The sequence below is a fragment of the Ailuropoda melanoleuca genome, chromosome 18, assembly GCF_002007445.2.
Source record: "Ailuropoda melanoleuca isolate Jingjing chromosome 18, ASM200744v2, whole genome shotgun sequence".
NCBI classification, from domain to species: Eukaryota; Metazoa; Chordata; class Mammalia; order Carnivora; family Ursidae; genus Ailuropoda; species Ailuropoda melanoleuca.
This window is the reverse complement of record NC_048235.1, coordinates 27,336,371-27,362,682: the sequence shown is the minus strand read 5'-3', so window position 1 is coordinate 27,362,682 and position 26,312 is coordinate 27,336,371. Positions and strand designations below refer to the sequence as shown.

Here is a 26,312-nt window from a genome sequence, read left to right as displayed (position 1 = left end):
GAGAATAAGCGGACCAGAAAGTGTAACAATGAAAAAGGCTTAGCTCCTTCACATAGTTTGTAAACAAACTTAAAGGTGTCTTGCTTCCAAAATAAGAGCTTTCTAAAATTTTACCTAGTGATATCCAGAAATTATAAGGATCAAGCATAGGCTATCTAAATGTTACCTATTTATAATGGAAATTGAATGAGCCCCTCCACGGTCTCAGTTCCAGCATTTTCTCTGGAAAGCTCTTTCCGTTATGTACTTCCATACAACACACTGCCCTGAAATGGCTTAAAAAACAACAATGGCTGTATTCTATCTCACGAGTCTGCAGGCTGACTGGGTTCAGCTGGGTGGTTCTTCTGCTCCATTTGATGTCAGCTGGGGCTGCGATCAGCTGGGGCTGCGATCAGCTGGGGCTATGATCAGCTGGGGTACAGCTGGGCTGAAATAGGGAAGACGGCAATCTCATGACTGGCAGCTGATGCCAAATATCAGCTGGGAGCTCAGCAGGGACTATAGGAAGGTGCACCAACATAAGGCCTCTCCCTGGGGCTCGGGCTGCTCACGGCATGGAGGCTGGGTTCTGAGCAGAAGCATCCCAAGGCACAAGCTGCCAGTCATGCAGACTGAATCTGGAGGCTCCACGGGTCATTTCCTTTGCCTCCTACTGGTGACACAGGATGGGGATGGGGGTAGGGGAGTAAGTCTTGATGGGACAGCGACAAAGAATTTGCCACCATAATTTATCCACCGCAGAAGGTAAGGAAGTCAATGTTAGTAAGTCGACCTGGCACAAGAGAGACAGGGTAATATAGAATGGGATTTAGCAGAAGAAAATAAAAATATACTTGTATTTCTGATCCACTTTCGTAACAGTCCAGCTTCCTTCTAAGCCAGCGCCAATGAAGAAAAAAATCCTGTCATATCGTCAAATACGCTCAAACTCCTCTGCCACTTCAACTCAAGCCAAGCCGTTGGGTTCAGCATTTATTTTATTTATTATCGGAAGTATTTAGCACAGCTCTGGCAGATGAAAGAGGATGGTGAATGCCAGTTTGTTTTGACCATATTACCCAAATTTCTTTTCTCTTTTACATTTTTCCCCCCTATATTTTGGCTCTTTCACTCTGAAAATGTTTACTTCTTTTTTTTTTTTTTAAGGTTTTATTTATTTATTCAACAGAGACAGCCAGCGAGAGAGGGAACACAAGCAGGGGGAGTGGGAGAGGAAGAAGCAGGCTCACAGCAGAGGAGCCTGACGTGGGGCTCGATCCCATAACGCCGGGATCACACCCTGAGCCGAAAGCAGATGCTTAACTGCTGTGCCACCCAGGTGCCCCTGAAAATGTTTACTTCTGAAAAAGCTTACCCCTGCTCCTACATTTTATGGCTAAAAGCGCAGAATTTACTTTGTGGTGTCTAGTACTACAGTAACCAGGATAATTCCATTTCTTTTTTTTTTTTTTAAGATTTATTTATTTAAGAGAGAGAGAGAAAGAGCATGCATGAGCACAAGCTGGGGGAGAGGCCGAGGGAGAGAATCCCAGGCAGACTCTCTGCTGAGCACAGAGCTCGCTGACCCAGGAGATCATGACCTGAGCCAAAACCAATCAGACACCCAACTACTGAGCCACCCCGGTGCCCCCGGGATAATTTCATTTCTAAATTACAGTCATTGGTGATGACTATGGGTAAAATGCAATGATTTATGTATTTGCTAATGAATTATGAAATCACAGTTTTCAGAAGAAAGCTTCATGTCCTAAAGATAACCTTAAAAACGTACTGCTTCCTACAGAGAGGACAGAGTACTCAAATGCATCTGTTAGCCTCTTCCCACTCATCTGAGTCACTCCCAGGTGGCCTCAACTCCTCCCTGGAGCCCTTCTATGCTTCCAAGTCATGGACCCAGCATTTTCTTAACCGTACGACTGCTGGGGCACATCTCCCCAGTCTGTGCTATTATTTAATTATGCCATGTGTATAAGACTGAAGAATACAGTTTCTTTGAAGGCCAGCTCTATTACTATCTCACTGTCCCAAGCCTAGAGCTGTGTTCTCTATTCAGTACATACGTTTTGTTTGGTTTTATTTGTAACTGAAATCGAATTATATAGATTTTGGCACCTCTATTAAACAGGCAAACTTTTTTCGTATCCATCTCGTTATTCCAAATACCCTCTATAGGCTCGTTCATTTTTTTTCAAATCTTGTAGTGTTCAGTTCAGGCACCTTACCAAATTTTTCCTATTGTTCCTAAATATGCCTTTTATGAATTTATCTTATTCTAGTGAAACTCTGTTACCACAACTACGCTTCACCTTTAAGCATCACAGATCCTTTCAGTGGATGGAAAGTTGGGAATAAACCAAAATTTAACTGTTGTTCCTGTAATTCTTCTCTCTTCAACTAAACAGAAAAGTTCTCTGAGGCCAAACCAAATCCATTTACTATCTGATGTTCTTGGACATTATTCATAACGCGAAATGGGGGATATGAAACTCATTCTACCTTGCTAGGCAGGTGTTTTCTCCCCACTCTGAAGGCGAGTGAAGACTCTGATTATACTTTATTCTTACCCAGTGAAAATTTTCTCAGAGAAGACAATCAGACTTAATTTTAAAAATTACTTCGTGAGACGCTGTATCAAACGTTTGGTATTGACTGTGGGTCTGTGTTCTCATTTCATAACAAGATGATCAATTCACTCTGGCACATTTTGTTCTTTAGGAGTTTAGATCCTCTGTTGCTCACGATACAGTACATGACCTCAAAGATGAGGATGTGAGAATTTTATATATAGAAAAATATCTGTACTAAATGGGAGTGTTATAATAAGCTTTCTTTACTTTGAGAGAAACTATTAGTTTCTCATTCCCCGTAAGTGCAATCATTAGTTATATGCAAATAGAGTCTATTTTATTTTTGATTTTATAAGTCACCGTTCCTTTAAAATTCCTTTAACATCTCCAACTGTTCTGGAAGCAGTTGGAGATGGATGCACAACATTGTGATAAATATCAGGGACTTGCTCACATGAGAATGATTTTAGGTTACGTGAATTCCTACTCGATAACAACAACAACAACAACAACAAGACTCTTGGACACTCATCATGGTTTCAGCTTCTCCAACATTTAATTTTAAAAGGAAAATATGTTCTACCTGACCAGTTTTACTAGTGGACTGCACTAAAATAATGAGACTTTGGTATGTTTAGGTTGCCCTTTCGTCTACAAAACTCTCGGTAGGTCACCTGGCATTAAATCTCTGACAGTTATTAATTAACTACAAACTCTGAATTGATGTTCATGCTGCAACATTGTATCCCAAGGAACTCAGAACCACGGATAAAGATAGAGTAAAGTGATATGTCATTGAGCGCTTCAATTCAAAAGACATTTTATGAGAAAATGAGCAAAGGCTTATAACTCTATCTCATTTTATATTCTTACAATATTATTTCTCATTGTTTAACTCCATCCCATTCCCCTATTTAGAATATCCTAGACATATGAGCAAAGGATGGGGGAGAAAGTGGCAGTTATTCTGAATTATCTGTATTTTCTACACGGTGTGCTTTGTTATGAAATGTGTGATAAACTCACTGCCTGAATGTCAATTCCATAAGGGCAAGCACTTGTATCTCTTTCCATCACTAGATCCCTTCTGCCTAGAACATGCCTGGCACACATAAGTCACCATGTGTTGTTGAATCAATGCATCGATATGGAAATTCTACTTAGGAGAGATGAATTAACTACGGGAAAACATTTTAAAGGCATGGGTACTCCAAATAAAAGCTGCACTTGTGTGAATAAACACAAATAATGTTAAAGTACCGTGTGTGTATATGTATAATAGAAAGAAAGAAAGTTATCCTTATAGTGACGACTCTGATATTATACGGATGGACAGTCAATCGTAATGTTTACTAGAGCTATGTACGTTGGATTAGTTACCTTGAACAAATATTTTGCTTGTTTCATTAATATTCACTACTCTAAGTTACGATCACATCACAGAGCACCAGGGCTAAGAGAGGATTTTTGTTTGTTTTATCCTCAAGTCTTACGGCAAACGCCACAAAAATACAGGGGATAATCGACACTTTTATGAGCATGGATATAATGTTATTGAAGGAAAATAATAAAGGCTATACTTTGTTGCAGCAAGAGAAATGAAACATTAGGGAGAAATATCTCTGATAATCAATGCCCATTTAATACAGTCAGTAGGGTTTCAAACATGGAAGTAATTAAACTTGATTTACACTTAGGCACCAGCTATTTGTTTCCGTTTCTTGTCCTCTGACTCTATAAACTAATCCCCAAATCAATCCAGAAATGCACTGTATAGCACAACACGTCACTTGTACAAATGCCCTGGAATTTGTTACTTTGATTTTTCAGTCTTCCGCTTCAGACGCAACCTGTTGAGCATGAGATGGTCCACATATGAAGGCGGTTATAAATTAGTCATAAGACACTACCATCCACTCAAGAGACTCTGAAACATCCTATAAAGCCTTATATAAAATAAACCCTCACAACTCACCTGCAATCAAGGCAGCTTGGGGAAGGGAATGATCTGAAGTGTCCTACTTTTAAATACAGACCAAATTTGTAAATCTGAGAAGAGTTCATCCAGAGGAAACAGCTTACAATGTACATTTTCCTTAGGGTCTACGTAAGTCTCACTCCTTGCTGCTGATCAAAATGAAAATACAAAGCTGCACCAAAGGGAAAAGAGGGAGGTATAAAAATACATACAATTGCCAGAACGGATTTGGTATTCTGAGGGAGTTGCCGAACAGCAATGCTGTTATAAGGTCAAAAGCCTTATAATGCTCACAGAAGCAGGAGTGTCCTATTTAAAATCAAATGCCAGCCTCCTACTTTTCTGCTGCTTCTCAGTCCAAGGGGTGGACACTTTTTCTGCATTGTTACAATTTTTATTACTTTAAAAATACGAATTTAACAGTCATAAAATAAAAGTATCTTGTCACTTGGTCTCCAATTCAAAATCTCCTATCATAAATCACACAATACGTTGCTAGGTTCAGACTTGTTTAAGAATGACCTGTTTCTTTTCTTTCCATTTCGGAAATTATAACAGAGTGAAAGGATTTAGGCTTAATGCAAAGATGAACTGTAATCTCAACAATAATTAGATCAAAATTTTTCATTTACTGAATGTCGGAGCTGAAGCAGGACTTGCCCATGAATTTTATTTTGTCCAAGAAGAAAAAAGGTCCCAGGAGGTAAAAATAATCTTCCTGGAGTCACACAAAAATTAATTACAGAGTCAAAACTGCAATTCAGGTCTAATGCTCCTCCCCTTTCCACTCATTTCTACAAAGGAAAGCTCTGCAGCGCCGTGACTGCCAATGTCAATATAAAGGAAGAGTAGAAGGGAGGGTTTAGAGGTTCTGTCACTACTGCCATGGGTTACCTCCACAGAAACACCTCACTCTGAACTTGCACTGTCACTGCGTCTACTTGAAATTTAACCCTGTTTAATGCTCCCATGACCACTTTCGGTCACAACTCTACTGAATATTCAGGGCCTCGTTCTGGAAGCTATCCAGAGATCAATATTCATATTCAGACTCATTTATTCAACCTGATTACTAAGGGGACACATAGAATGTGCGCCATGGAGCCCAATCACTTTCACTGAGGATAGGTCAGAGATAAGAAATTAGCTTAACAATGGCAACATGACAATGGGCTTCATGTTTACATAGAAAGGGACAGAATAGAGACTCTGGTAGATGGAAAGGAGCTTATATTAAGGGAGGAAAGAAGACTGTCACATCAAAATAGGGCTCAGCCTAATATTTTTGCAATGGTTCAAAAAACATGTGATACAAAGATGGCCAATAGCTGAGAACTGGTGAGGCAAGGTTATGGCCTCTTTTAATTTGGAGAGTCAGAAGACTGGCACAGGGAAGGAGTGACTGTCAGGAACAGGAGAAAGAAGGCTGTTGCTAATGGAGTTAAATTCTGAAATATGATGCCTAGAAAATCCCAGGTCCAAATACGATGACTCATTCCAGAGAAACCTATATTCTGTTTGTTGGCATAATCCATCACGTACATATTCTTTTAAAGATTGTAATAAAACACATGTATCAAGCAGAGTGGGATATGTGGGAGTAAAATGCGCTCATGTATGCAACTTACTTGAAAGGGCATCAAAAGAAAGAGTGGATGGATAGATAAAAATGAGCATTGGATAAAGCAAATACAGTAAATGTTACCTTTAAAATCTAGACAATGGGCATAACTTGTTTACTATGCATTCAACTTCTCTATATGTTTAAAAATTCCATAATACAATGCTGGAGAAAATTTTTTGAAGATTATTCTCATGGCTATTTCTGGCCAGCACATATGACAGAGAAACCACCTTAATATACTATAATAAGTTTTATTATAAAAACTCTATAGCCTACGCCAAACAAACAAAATAACCAATTCCACATTCATTAGCCTGCACTCGGTTACTTCCCTTCCTCCACTGCATGGATCCTCCCCACCCACCTCCCCTTACCACTCTCACTGGAAGGAATTGATTTTTAAAAGGAATTTCAAAATCATATCAAAAGTACAAGATTCTTATCATTTTAATTATTATCTAATGGCGATGAAGTATCTTTATATAAACAAACCATTCGTTGCTGCAGATAATCTAAGAGCTTTTCCTGACCCCTCCCCCATGCCATTTATTTACTGAGAAGGGATTTTTCTTAATGCTATCCTTCGGTCACTGGGGGATTGGAACATCTATGAATAATGTGAAGAGGGAAATTGTAAAGTTCACTTTACCAACGATCAGAAAGGTTAGACAGTAAGCTTCATTGTGTTGGAAAAACAGAAATAGAATCCTTTAATTGTCGATGACACTTGCATCCTGAACATATCTTTTTCAATGGCCAAATGGTCAGGGGACACGCTAAGGCCAAGGGCTCCGCAGTGGAGGCTCAGCTTCTCCATCGCTGTATTTCCCACCCAGTTATGCATACAGATATTTTATAAAACTGTTAAATATTTATGACGCAGTACAAAGCCCCTCTAAAAGCATCTGTATTTAACTAAATCATGTCAGTGACAGCAAGAGGCATGCAGAGTAATTTCACCTAGCAGGAAAGTACTTCTTTTACATAGCACTGCCGTGCAGAGAGTTTCAACCATATGCTGTTTCTACCCCCACATACCTCCCGTAAGAAGGAAAAGGCTTTTAAAGAGGCTTCTCAAACGAAACATAAATCTCCTGAAGTGTTTCTCAAAAATCCTTCCCCGAGGCTTTGCTACGACCTGTCACTAGAGGTGGGACAAATAACCCATCCTCAGGTTGAGTCTCCCTCATCCCAGGTTAAACACCTGGATTTAACCCGATCTTTCCTTCTAGCATGTCCTTCCAAATGTTTACTACCGTAGTCTACCAGCAAAGGCATCCAAAAAGTTAAATATAAAAGGATACCCCAAAGCTATCCATGTACACCTAGACGCCCCCTATTCTTCCCTTTCACCCACAAAAAGACTCCAAGGAAAAAGTTTGTGATGAGTATATCTAAACTTAAGTTATTAGTAATCATTCAGAGACTTAAAACCGAAGAATCTATTGCGATAAATAACCAATATTGAAACAGCTTTCCAAGGTACCTAAGCTTTTGGTGCAAATGAACAGTAGAGAGAAATCGCTTAAATTAAAAAAAAAAAAAAAAAAGTGTAACGAGAAGGTAAGACATTTTTAGGCATCTCCAGGCTCAGAGCTAGCTGTACTCCTGCAGACAGGAGGTTTAAAATAACCTATGGCTGAGGAAAAAGATGGGCTGAATGGGTACAAAAATAATTATTTTAGTGAACTGTATGCTGTCGAAAACTCAGAACTAAATGCTTAAGTTGTCCCACTCGAAATGAAATGATATTACTGTAATTCAGCCGACATACAGCAACTGATTAGGAAATTTCTGCTGTTCAGCATTAAAATAACTTCATTTCACAGTCTGAAAAGTAAAAATGGAAAACCTCAAGATGACCTGCTTTTCAAAAGCAGCAGATTTCAGATTTTGAAGTTGCTGTATTATATATGATCAAAAATAGCCACCATTTCTAAAGACCAAAGATGTACATTCATTTGTCTTGCTATCTACCTGCTCATCCATCCAAAAATGCTAAGTGGTTGGTTAGGTCCCAGGCATTGTGCCAGGGTTTACAGATGTGGTAGCAGGAAGGGAAAAGACGCTCCAGCTACAGTGTCTCTTTCCTCTGAAGTGGAAAATGGAGTCATCTGCCGAGAGTGAAGGCATGATTCAAATTTTGAGAGTGATAAGGTCCAAGTCTCCTTGGAAAAATAGAAGAGACAGCTGACTACGAAAAACAGAGGCAGGACAAGCACTGTGGCAAGTGGCATATATACGTCCTTCCTTATGTATCATTCGTACTATCGGGATCCTTATTTCTCCTCTTGAGAATTGTATTTTGAAAGCGTGCCCATGGAAGAAGACTTGAACAAAAAGGTCATCAATAACAGACGAAATAACTTTTCTGCTGAGCCCTACTGTTCTTGGACCCAAACAAGCCTGAAGTAAAGGGAGGGAGGAAGAAGAGACGAGAACAAGAACAAACGTGATAATGACACGGATTTACTCCTCGGAGCAGGGCACCCTTTTCCAACAACAGAATTTAATTCGTAGCTTTAGGTGGTCCACTTCATCACGCTGTGTGGCTGAACTCCGGACATGATGAAATCAAGCCACTTAAATGATGTTGCCAGTAGGGACATGAATCAAAAAGCTTGAATAAACCATGTGATGCCCTTGCGTGGCTATTCCTTCTACTATGAACATGATCACTGAGAGAAGAAGACATGCTGTAAAGCCAGAGTTTCAGCAGGAAAATGTAATTTCTTTTGATTTTTTTTAAAAGAAATGAAATTAGTATCTGAGAACATTGTGTAATTACAGCAAGTTAAAAATTACTCATATTCAAGTGAAAAGGGAAGCTTTGGTCTTCAGTTAATGCCTCTTCTGCTACGGGCTTCACATGTATTTTTTTTAAATGTGTGCCTTTTGACAGTTTTTCCAGATACATGCTAGGTTCGTCTTGTCCTTCCTGCCTTTGGTGACTTCGCTCATTCGTCATTCTTTAGTAAGTACCTACTGCATGCCAGGCCCTACCTAAGATGATGAGAATAAAAGAAAGATCGCAATGGTTCTTGCTTCTATGGTGTTACAGTCTAAGGGAGAACCTAGTTTTCCCAATCCCAGTCTGGCACAAATGCAAATACTTCCGAAGTATTTGTTCATGTCTTCTCGTGGATTCTATTTGTGTGGCAGACATATTCTGGAAACACTGTTTATTGTATGTGCATGTCTAAGTATCTAAGATTTTTCTTCACTCAGTATCCAGTATGAAAATATTTCCTTCTGACAGTGCTTTGTTTTGACTAATGATAGAAGAAGAATGAAGACATCTGATTCCAGAAAGCACTATGCCTAAGCAGGAAGACTGGAAGTATTGGACAATTAGAAGCAGAAAAACATAATCCATCTATTTCTATCTTCCGTATCCATCAAAACAAAATACGCATCAAAACAGACTAGGCTATAGTAGTTATTTGATGATGGGTTGATTTTTTTGAGACATTATTGGCTTGATTATTTTTGGTGGGTGGATTAAAATATATAAATTGAATAAAATACCAACATATCTTATTATTATCTTTTTGGTGAATTGAAGACTTCTTATTTACCAATGATGACAATGCACAGTCTTAAAATAGAGTTAGCCAAATTTTCTGAATCATTAAGGAAATGTTTTAATTTCACAGAAGTTCTGACATTTCAAAGTAGAAAAAAACTGTATTCAAAATCAAAGAGAAAAAAATCATACTGCATACAGATATGGATCTGATGATTTAAATAAAAAATTGGCCGGTTGTAGAAACTAGTTTAATCAATAAGGAAGTTTAACATGGGTGAAAGAAATAAGTATTAAACATTTTGGCTAACATTAGTTCTGAAAACTACCTAGGCTCTGCAAAATCCCTCATATGGCAAAGGCTAAAGATGACCAAAATAAGTGTCACTATTAGTTATACATCACCCTATTCATAAATACATGAGCCATTCAGATTTAAACTGATCGTTACGAAAGAAACCAACAATAAAAGGAAGAGGATTAACAACTTTCTCCATTTAGAAACATGATTTTTCCTTCTTTCAATTAATTCTGATGAAAATATACAAGGTTCTAGAGCAGCCTGCTACTCATTCAACATCTAAATCAATTTGACGTTTTTCATCCATACAACGTAATTTTAATGCTGAACAGTCATTCTGTGAACGTCCAATGAGGGCATGTCCAATAACGCAAAGGATCCATACTGGGGTGGGACTTTCCTACTTTACATTAACATCGTCGGAGGGTGCCATCTTAAAGAACATTGTTGAAGAAGTTTCACTTTTAAAAATTGGTTTCTCTTGTTTAAATACTAATATCTCTGTGGCTTAAAGTTAAACATTAATTTTTTTAAAGACTTTATTTATTTGAGAGACAGAGAGAGACTGAGAGAGCAGAAGCAGCAGGAGCAGCGGACTCCCTGCTGATGCGGGGCTCCATCCCAGGGCCCTGGGATCATGACCTGAGCTGAAGGCAGATGCTTAACCGACGGAGCCACCCGGGTGCCTCGTGAAACGTTAATTTTTAATAACATAAGTTTATAAACACTTTGAAGTTAGAAGTATGATATATATTACTTACTTTGCTATTAACTCATTATCATAGCATTTTTCCTCCATCGTTCTAAATCCAGTAACTTGTTATACCATCAAGCTGGGGCATTATATATTATCTTTAACCAGTATCTCGCTATTGTTTTTAAGAACAAGTGTGCACACACCCAAAAAGTAAGTGGATTGTGTGCAGAGCAAAAGAGGTTTTAAAAATAAGTAAATTAGATCTAATTATGGGCAACCGAGTTTCAAAAGGTCCTAGTGAACATTAGCACTTTCCATGTTGAATTTAAGAAGCAGTTTAGCCAGCAAAGACATTATTTTTATATATCATGTTTATGTCTACTATAAATATCATAAGCATTCCATTAGCATTAACCCAGTGATTAATGCACGTATGATGGAGTCAGGTTCTAATCAGTGATAATAACTGCCTACAACTATTTCCCTAACCGTTCATCTCCCCACTCTTTTACTCTGACTAACAAAGACATGCCTACTAAAGTCTAAGGGTTCATGTAGTTACAGGAAACCAGATGCATTATTTATAAGGATGCGGAGGCTAGAAAGTTCGGCTATGTCGCTTACCCTAGCAGGAGTAGGCTCTAAGCTATTGGCAATAGGAACCTTGCCAGTGCATTAGAAGATGAGATAGAGGGATCTCTGCCAAATAAAATAGCGAAGTAATAACAAATGTTAAAGAAGAGCCTTGGGGGTTGGAGGGAGTCCTGAGCTCAGGGCTGAAGCACAATTCAGATCACCAAGCTTTTGCAGTCAATGCAGAAAGAAGAGTTGTAATCCCAATTAATTCTTTATGTCTTATCTTTCTTGATTGCTGGCTTTTTAATTACAGTTATACATTCTTTTTTCTTTTTTAAATGTTACCATAGCATCTGTGTACAAATGAGAAAATTACAACTGGTGGAAAATGGGTATGGAGCACAGTATCGGACTGCAAGGTCAGGGATTATTCACCGTGTGCTTGCACTGTCCACCCTGTTTAGAAATCCAGATCGCTGTTTTAGGGATCCAGGACAAGTTGGTATTTTCTCCCTTTGATTTCAAAGAAAAAAGAAACCCAACCATGAAAAAGCCACAATTTCTTACTCTTTATGTGTTCCAAATTGATATATTGCTACAGACAGACACCTGTCATGGCTTTCAGTAGGTTTTGAGATCTTGCCATTCAAGTTTCATTTTCTGTTTAATCATCGTCAGTCACTTGGAATTTACACCACATTGCAACAAAAGGCTGCATGCTTTAAATGTTAATAGCGGCAGGAGATGAGAATGCCATCTTGCCTGGGGAAAAAAAAACACCCTAAAAACTGACAAAATAAGTCAATCTAAACACAAAAAAGAAAACTTACTGTAAAGATTGTTAAAAGCAAATAACCTTCCCTATCAATCTGAAATTTAAGCAAAAAGCTATGATTTTTATTCTGCATCTCAAAACTGATCTGAAAATTGCCATCAGAATGAAGGATGAGTTAGTTGAAGCTACATATCACGTTATGTTTGTTTCTTATAACCTGAGTTTCAGATATTTAACGCATACACCCTTTATAATGTGCTCATCATTCTCTCTACGTCCCAAGGTGTGTGCGTACTAAAGGTTTGTGGTATTCCTTCTAAGTTATCCAAGTACCAAGAGAACATAATTTGTTACCTAAAACTTTCTAGTTTTAATGTTTGTTATCACAGTAAATGTGTATATATATTTCTGTACTTTGCTCAAGCACCTTGATTCCAAGAACCGATTTGGTCCAAGAAGTCACGTTAAAATACTACTATTTTCAAAAGTAGCTGCAATGATCACATGCCCTTTAGAGGAAAAGGTCACAGAGAGGGGGCGCCTGGGTAGCACAGTCGGTTAAGCATCCAACTCTTGGTTTTGGCTCAGGTCATGATCTCGGGGTCAGGAGATGGAGCCCCATGTGGGACTCTGCGATGAGGGCGGGGTCTGCTTAGGACTCTCTCACCCTCTGCCCCTCCCCCCCACTCTCTCTCTCTTGCTCTCTCTCTCAAAATGAATAAATAAATCTTAAAAAAAAAAAAAGAGGTCCCAAGAGGAGCCCTCTAAGGGTTTTTCTTTCACTCTCTACAATCAGTGAGTGAAAAGAGCACAGGACTCAGAGTCAGAGAGGCTCGAAAGCAGCCCTGCTTCTGTCACGACCTGTAATTTAACCTTGACAAACACTGACTTGTCTGAGCCTCTTAGTTTCCTCATTTATATAATGGGACTAATACATATTTATTCTCAGATGGAAGTACCTGACGTGTGATAGGTGCTCACTAAAAGATATTATTACTACTTCATTAATTATTATTATTTTTATTATTACTATCACGAACTTATTATTACTACTATTATTATATTATTATTTATTATTATTACTATTACTAACAATAATGAAAGAAAAATCAACCTTATCAACACTATGGTGGCATTCTCTTACTCTTCAGCACCACAGAGAGGAACAGCGACCAACCAGTTAATATATACATTTTCAGATAATTTGTAATAATCCCACCTAAGGTGAAACAGATTGTTATAAATTACCATGTAAATGAGTATTTATCTAAAAATAAGGAAACTTTCCAGACATAGAAACCAGAAAAAAAAAAAGAAATAGACGCAAAGTGTGAAATACTTCTCAAAATATTAAAAATTCTCTAATATTATTTAAGCCACTGTTATTTTTTTAAACTTTGATTTTAAAATACTTAAATATCTGTTTCGTGATTTAAGATTTAGACGGCTTTCCTATAATTACATATGTGTACAGCTTTTAAAAATTATAATAATCTAACTAAAAAAATTACCTCGCTGTTTATGTTTATATCTATTTAATTAATACTTCCTGGAAAATAGCGTGGTGATTTGCTATGGGAATGGACACACAAATAACCCCAAATTCTTTCCTTCCAGACCTTACATTCTGGCTTGGGGACCGATGGGCACATTTTGTCAATAGCAAGTGGCAAGCTTGTTGTTGAAGCACGAGCTATGAGACAACCAGAAGAACACCCCTGGGGGTTGGAAGATAACCTAACATCTTGTTATATCAATAAAATAATAAAGAGTTTGCTTTCTTCTTTGATTAGACAAAGAATGTTTTTTATAATTTCAGAGCATCATTTAAATAAAATATACCTGGGTCAGTACTTCTCCTACAAACGGAGAAGTTTAAGTTACGACATTTTGAAAATTATGGAGACTATTGCTGGTCCTATTCTTCATGAAAACCCCCTCCACTAGAAGCTACTGTTAGACTCACTCCTCAATGCGCTTTGTACACAAAAGGTCACAGCCCATGTTCTAGAAACTTTAGAAGAACAAGCAGGAGGTTTTACTAAAATACTTGTTTCTCTATGTATACATGTAGTGGATGTCAGGTATCATTTTTATTTTTTCACTAAGCTGAACAGTTTTAAACCTCAGTCCCCTTCGCCTGCACTGTAAAATTGTTATTTTATTTTTTTTAAGATTTTTTTTTATTTATTTATTCGACAGAGATAGAGACAGCCAGCGAGAGAGGGAACACAAGCAGGGGGAGTGGGAGAGGAAGAAGCAGGCTCATAGCGGAGGAGCCTGATGTGGGGCTCGATCCCACAACGCCGGGATCACGCCCTGAGCTGAAGGCAGACGCTTAACTGCTGTGCCACCCAGGCGCCCCTGTAAAATTGTTTTTAAAGGTTCCAATAAATCCCTTATGTGCCCCTGAGTCACCTATATCCTTCCTAAAGTTTATCTTGCTTTCGCACACAGTCTCTTTTGCACATACATGGCAATTCTGCTGCCCCCATAATCTATTCATTCTAAAACATACCCAAGAACTCTTTGTACGTTTTATTTTTTTTGCAGATAATTTGAGGATCAAGCCTGAGCAAGATGCATTTGGGCTTTGGAGTATTAGGGATGTGAAAATAAAAAGCTGCTATGAAGATAGCAGAGAAAAAAAATCCATATGGATCAACTAAAGGGAAATGTACAAAATTTGTAAAAAAAAAAAAAAAATCCACTATGCCCACTTAAATAATTTTCTCTCAGATATGTGTAAGGCTATTTTTCTTCATATTTACTCACATCACATCTTATAAAAATATCCTGTCTGACAAGTTGCGTTCTGCCTGGATTTTACAACTGTTTTTAAGTAAATGTAGCAACTTCCTTCTTATAGCTTTGTAGACTAAGAATTAAAATAACAATGATGTTCTCCAAGTTACACTATTTGTGAATGGCATGGATTTTTATAGGTTGATTAAATAGCTAGATCTCTAAAGTAAAATGAAGAACATTTATATAGAACATAAAATAACAATATATTTCCTCTTGCAGATTCTTTTTCTGAATATATCTTAATGCTTACATGAGGAATGTGTAGTTGAAAACTCAGTCAAATGACATAGAAGCTTCTTGTCAATTAATCACTTCTTTCAATAATGAATTTTAAGAAATCGAGAGGAGTCATCATAAAGGAATATGTTGTTTTTCAATATTTGGCCATTTTAATTGATGTACTGTATTGTTTTAATTTACTATATGTATCACTCAGTTATAATATAATTAGACATACGTTTTCAAATACACTACTTCTTCCAACTTTGGGTCAATTCTACAGACTTAAGGAATCAAAAACAAAAAAACCCAAATTGTGCCTAATGAAAATAAAGTTGTTCAAGAAACTTCAACATTTCCATATACATTTCCAGGTAACCTAATCAAAAATATCACTTCGAATATCTTTTTTAAGTCCATCTATGTATCATGGGTAAGTTTCTGAAGCTCAACAGTAATTCAATTTACCATACTGTGATTATGCTCATTTAAAATTCCCAGTTAAGTTTCTCAATCCCTTAAAAACTCCCCAAACAACTTTCAAAACCCTACTTAGTGCAAAGTACCGTCTGATTCCTCTTAATGTTACTTGGCCTTTTACTTTTAACAGTAAATCACAGATTTTCATCATTTTTCTTAAATAGGATAAATTTCAGAATCCTGATTTCTTGGTAAAATTATTGAGCTTTAAATATGAACAAGAAACAACTGGCTACTTGAAAAAAAGAGACCACAGTAAAAAAAAAATCATTATCCAAATATTTCCTTTTAAATCACATGCCACAGAATGGATAAGTGTATTCTATCTTAAGCAATATTATTTAAAAAAACAATTTGATTTAAGTTTGCCCCCTGTATTCTACTTTGTATCATGAGCATGTATCATTATACACAATTAGCCCAATTAACCACAATTAACCTTTCTCCTTTACTGCAAAGTACTTCAGCCCAAGGACTATTCTTGTTCATCTCCCCCAATCCTCCCCCTCTTCAGGGGGAAGACGAATGCACATCAAGAGGAATACACAGAAATACACATCACAGTTCCTAGCATCACGCTGGAGCACTGTGGGAGACAGATTATTAACTATTCACTTACTTTAATCAAAGAGTGAGAAAGTTCTCAGTGATCTAAGATTCAAAGAGCAAAACTTAATTTTATATTTACGACTCACTTGCTCTTTGACCTTAGTTATCACTTGGCCTATCCCAATCTGTATTTTACTATTCTGACTAGGAAATGAGGAGATTGATAGCCCCAAATTCCTTTTAAAAATTAAAAGCAAGACCGATGTTTTTCATTGCAGCAAATAAAGTCCTGCAATATTTAAAAAAACCTGTCTCTGCCTTTCCTCTCTCTCTTTCCCCCTCCCACCCTCTTTCAATTTCTCTCTCCTTGTCACATTAAAAAAAAAAAAGATTTTCTTCATTTATTTCAGAGAGACAGAGACAGAGATAGGGACAGAGATAGCAAGAGAGAGCATAAATGGGGAGGAGAGAGAGAAGCAGACTCCCCGCTGAGCAGAGAGCCTGACGCGGGGCTTGATTCCAGGACCCTGGGATCATGACCTGAGGTGAAGGCAGATGCTTAACTGACTGAGCCACCCAGGCGCCCCTCTCCTTGTCTTCAAGTTTGATATTCACTGAAGAAAAGACTCTGGAATATCTGAGCAATGAACAAAACAATAGTTCATATACGATGAACAAATTCAACCTAAACACCAAATCTCTAAATAAGAGATAGTTTTGGACTTGAATGGAAATGAGCATAGCCTTAGCCTGTAACCCACATTGGCCCATATAACTGGTTTTTAAGATATTGCTGACTTCTGGTAGACTGGGAGAGAAAATGGAAAGTGCCATTCCAGCAGTTCTTTGATGATTAGTTGAACTATGAATACACAGCACCTTTATTTTAAAAAATAAATTAAATACTCACGCACCTTGTATGCTAGATGCATTGTAATAAGAGTAGGGCAGAGAAAAGCGGGATCTGCCTACAGATGAACTGGTGGGGACATTGTTTCTTCTAGATTTCAGTAGTGATATCTACGAGGCTAGTAAAGCCTCAGAAAGGGTAATCTGCTGACTTTTCTGTACAATATGAAATGGAATGGGCTAAGCATATTTCTTTTACTTCTCTTACTGTTAGAAGAAAGAATGGAAGGGAGGAAGGAAGGAAGGAAGGAAGATGCAGTTACTCTGGTGAAAGAAACTAGTAATTTTTCTTTTCTTTTTTAAAGATTTTATTTATTTATTTGACAGAGACAGAGACAGCCAGCTAGAGAGGGAACACAAGCAGGGGTAGAGGGAGAGGAAGAAGCAGGCTCATAGCAGAGGAGCCTGATGTGGGGCTCGATCCCATAACGCCGGGATCACGCCCTGAGCCAAAGGCAGATGCTTAACCGCTGTGCCACCCAGGCGCCCCTGTCTTCAGTTTTCTGACTCATTTTCTTTGAAATTTCTGCTTTAATTTTGTCTTCCCAATTAAACTATGTTCAGTAACACCTAGTTTTAATTTTTCTTTAAAATTCTTTGTGAGGGGCGCCTGGGTGGCACAGTCGTTAAGCATCTGTCTCCGGCTCAGGGCGTGATCCCGGCGTTCTGGGATCGAGCCCCACATCAGGCTCCTCTGCTGGGAGCCTGCTTCTTCCTCTCCCACTCCCCCTGCTTGTGTTCCCTCTCTTGCTGGCTGTATCTCTCTGTCAAATAAATAAATAAAATCTTAAAAAAAAAATTTCTCTGTGAGATATCTGTATCTTGACTCTTCTCAAGTTGTCTGCACATCAGCCACTGAGAACCGTGCTGGTTTTGCCTGTCTTGCCCACGTTGCCCATGATGAGATACAAAACCTTCCTCTCTGTAATGAACCTACATCCTGCAGTTCCCATGGGGCTGAGCCCATCCGCCTCACCGGCCCAAGCACACACAGCAGTGGATATCTGACCCCGCCCCCGCCCAACGGAAGTCATTCATCTCCCTGGATACAGTAGGGATTTTAGGGGCAGGCATAGGACACAAGTAGAGCCAATCAGATTCTTCCTTAGGTTCTGCTGTGTGGATTAGGAGTAGACCTTCTCTTCTTTTTAGATTATGAGGTGAGGGGTTACAGGCTTAGATATACTAGCAGTCATCTCCTTGTCAGGCAGAGAAAACCCACTAAGAATGAAGCTAACATCTGTAGAGAAACAAAGCATAAAGACCGAGAAACCATTCGCGTATGCATTTGAGGCTCTGGATCAAATTGGGCCAGTTACGGAAGCCAACATACTCTCTTTATAGTTAAGCCCTTTGGAGTTAAATTTCCATAGCTTGTAATTGATAAACTCTTAAATCACAATCCCTGTTTCTTATTCTGCTGTTTTATCATGTTGTTCCCCATCCTGTCTTCTAACTTATTCTTCCCTCCAACGCAGGGAGCGAGCTGTTTCCTAGAGTACCCCGGCTTCTATTCCCATCTTCCGATTTCTCAGATCCCTAGGTAACTTGAAAAAAAATAAAGAAATAAAGAAAATAAAGAAAACCACCAAGTTCAGCATAAGTACATTTACCAAAATCTTGCCAGCTCTGTTCTTCTAGACGCTTTCTTGATATATACCTGTCTCTATTCCCTTGCCTCCACTCACCATTTAAAAAATTAAAACTCTGGGGCGCCTGGGTGGCACAGCGGTTAAGCGTCTGCCTTCGGCTCAGGGCGTGATCCCGGCGTTATGGGATCGAGCCCCACATCAGGCTCCTCTGCTATGAGCCTGCTTCTTCCTCTCCCACTCCCCCTGCTTGTGTTCCCTCTCTCGCTGGCTGTCTCTGTCAGATAAATAAATAAAATCTTAAAAAATAAAAAATTAAAACTCTTTTCTATTTAATCCATTTCACTGCTCTATCCCAAATGATTAAAAACACTTACTATAGCTTTTACTACACGGAAAACGGGGAAAAAAGACGTCCTCCCCTCTTCCAGCTGCCATACAAAAAGACTGATGAATTTTTTTTTAATGTTAAAGAGAATATTTCAGTAAAAATCCCCCCAAGCAATAAAATACAGAGAAATAATTGCTCCAGGTCTGATAGTTTTCCACTCATGAATTACTCTATCATACAAATAATTTTCAGGATTTAAGATATCATGCACTAAATTAAATAGTAGTTAGTCTGGAATAAGACAGTGCATCTATCCCAAACATAAACTACCACCAAGGGAGGTATGCCCGTTTGGCGAAGATCAGACTCCCTAAGCACAATGGCTCAAAGAGTATTCCCATGTCTGTAAAATAGCATATTTGGACATACACCACATCATTCTCAAAATAACAAAGCCAAACAGCAAGGTCACTGAAATAATTCTAGACCAACACTTCTGCCTCCTTTTTTTTAAACTCTTCAATTGTGTTGCCATTAACTAAGGGCTCAACTGTCCATTTCATTACCTTAGAGTGTTTGGAAGTGTATAACTTCAATAAAAGTGGGCTTTGGAATAACTGGGACTAATGTGATTGTATTCCTGCAGTCTTTATAAAAACTGCATCTTGATACTTTTCTTTTTCTCTCTTTTTTTTTTTTCAAAGAAGGCCTTCCCTCAAACTCGCTGAAAGGATCCCCTAAGACTTTGCAAATAAAAGACCATAACATTTGCTATCAGAAGATTCGGGTTTAAATTTCTGCTCTACTGCCTTAGGTTTTGAATTTGGACCTGTCAGAGTGTCTGAGCCTCAACCCCTCAGCCAACAAATGGGATAAAATCTAGATCACAGAGTTCCTGTGTGAATAAATGACTCAGTATATAAAAACATGCCTTATAAAATATACAGTCTGATACAAATATCTAGTTATGTGTATATATATACACATGCACATATATGGCTTATTGCATGGTTCACAAGAATAATTTTGTAAAGGTTAATTTCAACTGACTACCAAAGGTTAACTTAATTTCATTTTAAGCTTGACCAAAAGTTTCAAGATTATCTCGTTCAGGGGTGGAATGCAATGAGAGGTCGTGAAGGACTTTAGAAAGGTCAAAGGCAGAACTGAAGAACTGTATTACAGTTGCAGGTGGTACTTTAAAAAAAAGTCAGATACAGTCACTTACAAAATGAATGAATGACTATGAAGGCACTAACTTGCCTGAGCACAGGAATGGCTGTGATACACACCTCTGTGCTCTTGTTCCAAGTCACTTATTGTCCTAAAAATACATAAGTGTTTATGCAATTAGATAGATGGAAGTAATACCAATTGGGCAATTTCCTTTTAAATTATTCTCTTATTGCTGTATGATGCATGGGAATTGGTTTGTCATTCTCCACAAGAGACAGAGTCACCACACCCTTGAAAATGCCATGTTTATAGAAACCTGGAAACACAATTTGCATTCAATTAGAAGGAGCTCTCCAACGGTGACAGGACAGACTTCATATTTTGCCACCAATAAAGATCTGAAATTGAAATGCCATTTTTCCAGCTGAGAATCATCTAGCAATGGTCCAGGGAGTTTCTTCTGACATTAAAGCAGGTAAGTCAGTTGTAGCTGAGGGTGAAATGTAAGAATCATAGCTTTAAATCTCACCAATGGACCAGTGGACGTGGCCCAATCTAATCAATACATATCACTGTGCTATTCCCAAGTGAAAATGCTGTATCTCATTATAATAGAAACGTCCTGCAGACAAAAGATATTTTCCCCTTCAGCCAGCTCTTTTAGGTGCCAAATTAAAGACTGAATTGTCCATTTCATTCAGAGATTTCAAAGAGGACTTCCTGGATAAGTTCCTTTGAAATGCAGCCTTAGCTGAGAATATATAATATTTTGAAAAGACACAGTGATTTCTTGGCATAGAACTTTCAGCATCATCATTTGGAATGCAAATAATTAACTCCTTTCCTCCTCCAAAAATAAAGATATTTTCCTACATTGTTCACATGAGATGCAAAGGCCTCCTCTGATTTCCTTTCTCTCTTCAGAGCCACACCAGTTTTTCATTTTTCTCTCTCCCACAGATAGGGGAGACGTCCTAAAAGCAAAGCTGTGCTAAATGATTCACATTAATTTTCCCACATTAAGCTTCCAATGTAGATTTGAGATAAACAAGATTCTATAGACCTTGAAACGGAGTCTCAGGGAGGTTAGACAATTTGCCTAAGATTACCTAGTAATTACAGCACTTGTATTTAGACTTCCGAGCACGTGTCCACCCAAGGTGTGTATTCTGTCCATTTCACCTCATGCCTGGCATACTTTGATGTGTAACACACAGATCACATGGGCTCAGCTGGTCCCAGGTCTCACATTTACCTAAGCTACCACCCACGGTCCCAATCCACTTCTTGACAAAGATCACTTTCCAGTCCATTCGCAGAATCTCATTCCTTTCAAAGTTAAATGATTTTTCTTTGAGGCAACAAAACTTCACATGTCATGCATAGCAGGCTAGTGGATTGCCTGGGTTTGAATTCTGCTTGTGTGACTTCGGACATAATCTATCAGCCTCAACATCTGAAAAATGGAATAAGATTTTATGAGAACCATGAGTTATGGTTCTCCACGCAAATCACCTAGCACTGTGCCTGGTACACGGAAGCCTTCAACAGGTGTTTGCCATTACTATTATTATTATTAGAAACACTTATTACTATTTAAGACTGTTTTCCAGAGACTCACCTTTATTTTTTTCTGATTGCTATTCATTAGACTTTTCATTTGTGTTTCCCTCATTTATTTATTATATTGGAATGGATGGTTCTTAATTCAGTAAAGTGACTGGTATTAACAATTGCACTTTTTTATAGCATTCAATAATATCGTCGGCAAAATAGGGTCATGGGCTGCTGGCACTTCAGAGAGAAGTCATTAAGGTTTGTTCTAAGCAATTCTTTTACTTTTTTTGCTGATCCTACATAAAAGAGGAACAAGAGAGTCTGACCAACTGTTTTGTAAGGTTCACATTCTCCTTATACAATAGCACTTACATGTAATAGGACACTCATTTAGCAAATTACACATTTCAAGTCACAGATGCCTCATTTACCAAAACAAAGTAAGTAAAATAAAGGCAAATAACGTTAATCTTTACCAGGAGATCATTACAAGAAACTTCTTGAAAATTTTATAAATTAGCAACTCTAAAAATAGTGAGTATACAACACAAACATCAATTCCAGTTTCAGAAAAAAAATAGTTAAAATTTTCCTTACAAAGGGAAGGATTAGTACCTTTGATATTTCACCAACATTTATGAAATGCTAGGAATAATAAATACAAAGGGGAAATAAATGATAAGGTATTTGTAAATGAAACCTAAATCCCCTAAAACCTCCAGTCAGGGACAGCTGCTTTATTGTTACAGTGATTTAAAGAATTATTTAAAAGTTTAAGATTTTTAAAAAACACTATTTTAAAATACTTCTGATTCGTATTTGGTAACATGAGAAAAATACATATGACACATTAAGTAGACGGAGGGAGGGTAGATAAATAGAAAGTCAGAATGAAAAACACTAGTAAGAATGTATTTTAAAATATTAGCAGTGGTATTTCATATAGGTAGGTGGGTAATGCTTATTCTCTTCTTTCTGGTTTTTTTTCTATCCCAACAGGAGTTACAGAGGACAAAAGTAGCACTTTGAGGGTGGGCGTGGTCAGGGAAGGCTCTGGGGAGAAGCAGGATGCCGGCAGAAAAGAAGGACTTGGCATCCTTCGGGGCATCCGAGCAAGGCCAAGGGCATGAACTGACACTGCTGAACCCTCCCAGGATTTACTCCGCAGTGAGAGGCTCCCATCAACAAGGACTGGCAGGAAGGGGCTGCTTCTGCACGCAGGTGTGCACCTTTGTGCCTAAAGAACAGAAGAATAACAGGGGTACCTGACCCCAAAAGCACAGGAACTCATCAAAATACACAACAGATTTGCTGAGTCCATCTAAAGGCTTTGCAAAATGTACACAACAAACACCAGGGCCAAGAGCTCCAAGAACGCAGCCTGCCCAGATGTGATGACATTTCAACAGCATGGTTCACTTTTCACGCATGGGGATTTACTGGTGTCTCTTTTCTGGCGGAAACAAAGCGAAAAGGAACCTATTCTTCAGCGTTGATTATTTCTGACCCGTGTGAACTTTCCCAAGGCCTTCGACTCTTATACATCAGTCCCACTTATGCCAATTTCTGCTTCCTCGAGTTTCCCCTTCAGCCTTTGCTAGATGGAGCTCTGCTGATGTCACAGGTTTCTGCACGGCAGAGGTCCGCGGGGCTCCCTCTAGATGGGTTGAGTGCCTCACGCTGCTCTCACCGCTCTAACCAAGACTGGACTTAGGATCCCGCCACTCTTGGTTATGCTTTCAAATTACAGAGCGTATTTTTCATGAGATTAAGAAAAGGTATGCATGAATCAATTCCACAGTATTTACGGAGAGCCTAGCATGAACGGGGAAGGGGGGGATGTATGAAAGTGGCACATTGAAATATTTTAACACGATATAAAAATACAAAGCCTTCTTTCTTAGTCTTAAACCTTTACCAAGTATCAGGAACTAACTCTGCTGAGAGTTAGAGATCAGAGTCAGATTTCAAAACTATTTCTCTCTCCACAGTATTGCAATGAATACAAATGTAAACTGAGAGATTCATTTCAGTTCCCTAAAGCTCTGGAAAACCCAAAGAAGTATTTCTTCTATTCCAAAACTACTCGGATATGCTTAAGGATAGCATCCATCGCCCTAATGATAGCAGGAGGGTTCCAATTACAAGAGTTTCAATAACTTCATTCAATGAATCATGCAGGGGGAGAAATTGTTCCCAGACAAAATGCCAAAAAGAAAAATCTAGTATTTGCCCTTGTATAATAAACACCCAAAAATCTAAAACAAAGCTCAACATGATTCCTTAATGCTAGTTAGCTAAAATCTATATAATTATACTAATCTTTTTATAAGTAGAATTAAATAACAAATACCCCAAACTCCCCAGAAGGGATTATCGTTTTAGACTACATAATGAGTGTCTTTAGAATACAGAAGAAGCCAATTTAGTCCTCTCTGGCATTTTATTTCCTGTTTGATCTCACTAGATCGCTTCCATCAATCTAGTTAAAGGATGCTTTATCTAGTTAAAATATAGTCAAAACATCATACTTCATGCAATAAAAAATACGTTTACATCATATCGTTAACAGTTCTGGTACTAACCCAAAGCGAAAGGCTTTAGATTCGAACTGGATGTATTTAAAGAGATTGACAAAACAACTGAAGTGGACTAAAATACAGACCTTCCTGCAAGTGTTTCCTACCATGCTGATAGCCAGAGGAAATTGTGCCTTAAACACACTCCCCAGGTTGAAATAGAATAATTGGGAATATCTACTTACTGAAGAGCTTCTCAAACTGAGAAACAACTTTAAATAAAGAGCTCAAATAAGGGAGAGAAAGACTGTAATTATAGGTTTTATTTTCAAGGTCTGATAAATTCCCCCGTTGGATATCAAAATTTAATTCGATGCTATTCACAATTCATAAGTATCAAAACTATTTTTACTAGCGCTTGCTAATTTCTTAAGTTCCCCTGACATGGCACAAAGCACCAATCAATCTAACGGTTGTAGAACTCCATAAGCACAAAGCACATTTTACATTAAACAGATGAAAACTAATCTGAGATCTTGCCTAGGGACTTGCTTTCAAACATTTTCATAATTAGTCACTTGCTATCGAATTTGCATTAAGGGCATCTATATATAGTTTCCTTACTCTATCACAGCAGACTTTATATGAGAACCAGGGAGCTTTAGAATAGGCCCCAAACAGCTGGGTATCAGGCCTCAAGCAACTGCTAAAGGCAACAAGACACACTAAAAACAACTAACGACGTTCTCTATTGCTCACCCAGAGCCAGGCCTCAGAGGCTCTGCAGTCATTTTTCAACACTCAAGACACCACATTATAACACCAGCACATATGTGGTGTCTTCTAATGTCCATGTGTGTCTTAGGGGGAGGGGATCTCGAATCCCCCCCTTCCCCACCGCAAGCATAGAGCGGGGCCATTCCCTTCCAAGCAGCAAATACCAGCCTGCTCCCAAACTTGAGACAGGAACCCCACCTCCAGAAGCAGACAGCATCCTGGGTAAACAACTAGTGAATGGAATATTCAAGTATACTTACATGAAGAAGTATTTGCTCCTTCTGTTGATACTGATATTCTAATGGGAGACTCTACAAAACAAAGAAGTGAAATGAGGCTTTATTGAGGCAGGCGGTTTGCATTCTTACATCAGAAACGTGCCAGGCTCAGGGATCATCCAGAAAAAGAGGACTAGAAAACAGTGCAATGGAAAAGTTGAAGCGTTTCGAAGTCGGAGGAAGATGTATGCAATATTCAAAGACCACAGAGGACTCTTTCTGTAGTCCAAACCCAAGGGATGAAAGTGGAGTCGGTCCACCTGCAGAGATAGCCCACATACCAACTGATGTATGAACTTCCTAGAAACATGACTCTGAACAGATCCACAGGACAGGTGAGATGGCCCATTCCTTCTCTCAAGTGTGCTCTTGATTTTCAGAAACATGAAATCAAAGAGAACAATCCCCATATTCAGAGAGAATGAAAGTTCACTTCCATGCACAGAGGGGAAAAAAAAAAAGAAGAAGAAGAATGAATCTGTTCTCAGGCAACATGGTCTGCATAGACGCCCTGACCAAATACGGTGCTGAATGAAGTCCATGCAAGATCCACTGGAGCAATTACGGTAGGGTCAAACGAAACACGCTAAATAAACTCCTATTACGATCATTGGAGACGTATGGTGGCAAGATTCTCTTAGGTAGCAAGCACAAAGGAAGGGAAGCTGGTATTTAAATACAGACAGAGCATAAAACATGACTCATGCAGAAAAAAAAGCAGGGAACCTAAGGGTTTTTATTAGTCAGAAAGACGAACAAGTTAGTATCAAAGAGGGACTGAAATTCAGCAGCCAGAGAGTTATAAAGATTCAAGTTATGTATCGGAAAATAATAGTGATCGTCTCTCCCGATTCCCGAGAAGCACCACATCATCTGAAAAGCCCAGGCTCCTAACAACATCCACTGGAGTCAGACAGCGAAGCCCCTTTACGAAAGAAATGCCTAAATGAAAGGGGAAGAAAATTCAGATGACTCAACAATTGTTTTCTTTTTGTTGTTCTTTTTACCTCTATCTTTCTTCCCCTCCCCTCCCTAGCTGCCTCCCTTCTCTCTTGCTTTCTTTCTATTACTCA

At 38.5% G+C, this 26,312-nt stretch overlaps 1 protein-coding gene across 5 annotated transcripts in view; it reads right to left on the bottom strand.

Annotated features, from left to right (window-relative positions):
* NRG1 (neuregulin 1) overlaps positions 1-26,312 on the bottom strand; it is a 217,303-nt gene that overhangs the window by 128,871 nt on the left and 62,120 nt on the right. For all 5 annotated transcript variants that reach the window (XM_034647784.1, XM_019805357.2, XM_034647785.1 and 2 more), the window contains exon 5: positions 25,222-25,272. In XM_034647784.1, coding sequence (XP_034503675.1) covers positions 25,222-25,272 — 51 coding nt within the window. The remainder of the gene's footprint in view (positions 1-25,221; positions 25,273-26,312) is intronic.